The sequence below is a fragment of the Anser anser genome, assembly GCF_964211835.1.
Source record: "Anser anser genome assembly, contig: HAP1_SCAFFOLD_776, whole genome shotgun sequence".
Lineage (NCBI taxonomy): Eukaryota > Metazoa > Chordata > Aves > Anseriformes > Anatidae > Anser > Anser anser.
This window is the reverse complement of record NW_028153570.1, coordinates 1-2926: the sequence shown is the minus strand read 5'-3', so window position 1 is coordinate 2926 and position 2926 is coordinate 1. Positions and strand designations below refer to the sequence as shown.

Sequence of the window (2926 nt, the reverse complement as noted above, 5' to 3'; positions counted from 1 at the left end):
GGTCGGTGTGATTTATAATATACCAGACTTCCCTTGACAGCCAAGGCCCCAGAGACTTACCCGTCATCTCGTGTGCATCTTGCCCTTGCGCCGAGGTTAAGTCTTCTCCCAGGCTGCCTCGACAGCCTGCTCGGTGGCAGAAATCACGCCTGTCTGCGCTGGGGACCACGGGGCGCGCTGGTAGGCACCCCCTGGCCTGGTGCCCCCCGCTTTGCCAGGAGGAGAGCGGCCGGAGGGGGCATTGTGGTTTGCCAGGGGGGCTGGGTGGCTGATGGAGCTGATGGTTTGCCATGGCCTGGGGCTGCTCCAGCGCAGCTCCTCCTCTCCCAGCTCAGAGAAGCTGTGCTGCTAATCCCCGCCAGCGCCACTGTCCCCGTGCACAGCTCCCCGCCTACGTGCCGCGCTTGTCATACTTGGCTGGTGCCGCTGCTCCGGCCGCCAAGTGCCCCTGCTGCTCCCGAGCCCGCCGTCCTCCTGTCCCCCGGGGGACCTGGCCCCAGGAGGAGCGCTGCAGGCTCTGCCTGGGGTCCCCGGAGCAGGTGCCGCCCGGGAAAAGCCGCGCTGTTTCCTTCATCAGCAAGTTCTGCTGTTTCTCTGCACGCTCAGCTCTGGCAGGGACAATGTGCTAATTATCGTCTTTGTCCAGAGCTTAAAATAAGTACCGTGGCCAGCTAGGGGAAAACACTGTTGCCCTTAAAATCAAAGGGGGCTCGCCACTGGGGACAACTCCACGGGAAAGAAAACAACTCTGTGTCCAAACCCCAAGACCGTGACACATCCCCGTGCTGGTGATGTCCCATCGGCCTGGCCCCAGGACGGACAAGTCCTGGGAAATTTGATGTCTGGCATCAGCCAAGCCCCAGTGCTGCGAGCTGGGGCCGTGGCGCTTGGCAGCCACCCTGAGAAACTGCGTGAAAGCCACGCGTGTCGCCCCGAGAAGTCAGCTTTGAACTTCCCTTGAAGGTGGGAACCAAACCAAGGGAGAAGCGATTTTCCTCCAGGGTTGCGAGGTCGCCCCGCAGAGGGATGTTGACTTTGCACCCGCTGGAGGGACCCGTGCATGGGAGAGACCGCCCAGGGTCCCGCACTCCCAGGACCCCTGCTTGGGATGCACACACCAGGGAAACCTCCCGTCCTGGCGTTAATCTGGCTCTGGCACGTCGTCTGCAGCTCAGCTTTCTCACGCCCGCTCCCCAGCAACCAGCCTCAGCGCGGGACTGTCTCCCCACCCCGATGCCCACCCCACGGGGACGATCGGCCCCGGTCCTCCCCGCGGGGACGCGGCGCCCAGTGACCACGCCGGCGACGCAGCTTTGGCTCCAGCGGGTTTTATCTCTAAGACGCGAGTGACGCCGTGATGGCACAAGACGCGGCGGGGTCACGGAGCGGCGGTGAGATGACGGGCAACAGCCCCAGGGCCACGCGGTGGTGGTGGTCACAGCCAAGCGTCATGCAAGGTGGCTGGGGACAGGGGCTTGCCGGGACCTCTGTGCCGAAACGACTTGGGGGGATGGAGCCGGGGGCCTCACCGGGCAGAGGAAGCCCCCAGGGCCATCCCCTGCCCGCTCCGGCACAGCGGCACCTGCTCCTCTGCTCCCCTCCTGCGCCGAGCACGCTCAGCTAAAAGCAGCACTTGGTTGGGGCGGTCAAGCCACGAAAGAAGGAATCAGGATAACCCCATCATTAAATAACAGGAATAAACTAGAAGAGGATGATTACGGGGCTGGGCTGCGCGGCTGGGCTCAGGGAAGCCTCCTTGCCCACGTCTGCGCAGGGCCCAGCCCTTGGACCAGTGATTTCAGGCAGGGTTTGGGGAGGAAGCGCTCGGGGACAGCCCCTAGAAGCCCTTCTCGATGCTGAGCGTGCGCCGGGTGACGTGCTCCATCTTCCCCGAGATGTACTCGGTCAGGCTGATCTGGTAGTTGGCCAGCATCTTCAGCATCAGCCGCAGGTTCAGCCACCACTGCTCCTGGGGCAGCCGGTGCCTACGAGGGGGGACACGGCTCTCCAGTGGCTCCCGGGGACGGTGGCCCTCACCACGAGCATCGGGAAGGTCCCCACGGACAGGGGACGGGGACTTACTCGAAATCCGTCACTTTCTTGAGCTCCGTCACGGGGCTGAAGGCCACCACCTTCTTCCTCAGTCCGATCACGCAGGCGGAGTCGGCCGAGTTAGCAAACACACGCCCTGGGGGGGACGCGGCCGGCCGCGGTCACCTCGCAGTGGGGACAGCGGCCGAGCTGCCCAGTGCCACCGGTGTCCCCCCGACCCTTGGCTCACCCTTGCGGTAGACCTCCTGCAGCTTCTCCGACATCCACAGCACAGCCTTCACCCCCAGCTTGGTCCCATAGTTGCGGTCAAAGGGGGTCGGGGCCCCGCCCTGGGTGCAAAGAAACGCTGATGTCAAGCCCCCGTGGCACGTGGCACGGTGCTGGTGGCCCTCCTGTCCCCCGTAGTACCTGCTGGAGGTGACCCAGGACGTTGATCCTGCAGTCGAAGATCCCTTTGCCCTCGGAGGAGTAGAGGTTGTAGAGGAACTCGGTGGTGTAGTGCTCGTGACACTTCTCGTTGCTGGGGGAGCAGAGGGAAGGGGTGTGGGGGGGCCGCTCCTTCACTTGGCACCCCCAGGGTGTCCCTGTGCCCCGGGGGACCCCCTGACCTACCGCAGCACCAGCCCTCTCTGGATGTCCGTCTTCATTTTGTCAGTCAAGTGCTCCACGTTGGCCTGCGAGACAAACCACCGGCACGTCCCGGGCCTCCTGCGTCCACCCCACGTCCCCCTGATCCCACCAGACCTCCTCCGGAGCCCGCCCCATCCTTGTTTTCCTTCCTTTTTTTCACCCCAACGATGCCATCAGGAGCCCGGGGGCTGCTCACCTTCAGGTCGTGGATGGTGAAGGGGTCTTCGTACACGTAGGCGGCGTC

General features: G+C 64.2%; 1 protein-coding gene across 1 annotated transcript; it reads right to left on the bottom strand.

Annotated features, from left to right (window-relative positions):
• Positions 1-1312: 1312 nt before the first annotated feature.
• LOC310891908 (ATP-dependent 6-phosphofructokinase, liver type-like) lies at positions 1313-2920 on the bottom strand. The gene is made up of 6 exons (XM_083854129.1): positions 2879-2920; positions 2665-2726; positions 2461-2572; positions 2282-2381; positions 2083-2188; positions 1313-1985 (listed from the first exon to the last, which is right to left on the bottom strand). Exons 2-6 carry the CDS (start codon positions 2697-2699, stop codon positions 1838-1840), a joined length of 501 nt encoding a protein of 166 aa, XP_083710255.1. The 5' UTR covers positions 2700-2726; positions 2879-2920; the 3' UTR covers positions 1313-1837.
• Positions 2921-2926: the final 6 nt, after the last annotated feature.

What these genes read in the sequence shown, in the direction of transcription:
- LOC310891908 (XM_083854129.1), bottom strand. Translation starts at nt 2,699, where the DNA reads ATGAAGACGGACATCCAGAGAGGGCTGGTGCTGCG. An exon ending in TCCTGGGTCACCTCCAGCAG is followed by an intron (nt 2,382 to 2,460) that starts GTACTACGGGGG and finishes CTTTGCACCCAG; the next exon opens with GGCGGGGCCCCGACCCCCTT. An exon ending in AAGAAAGTGACGGATTTCGA is followed by an intron (nt 1,986 to 2,082) that starts GTAAGTCCCCGT and finishes CCCCCCTCGTAG; the next exon opens with GCACCGGCTGCCCCAGGAGC.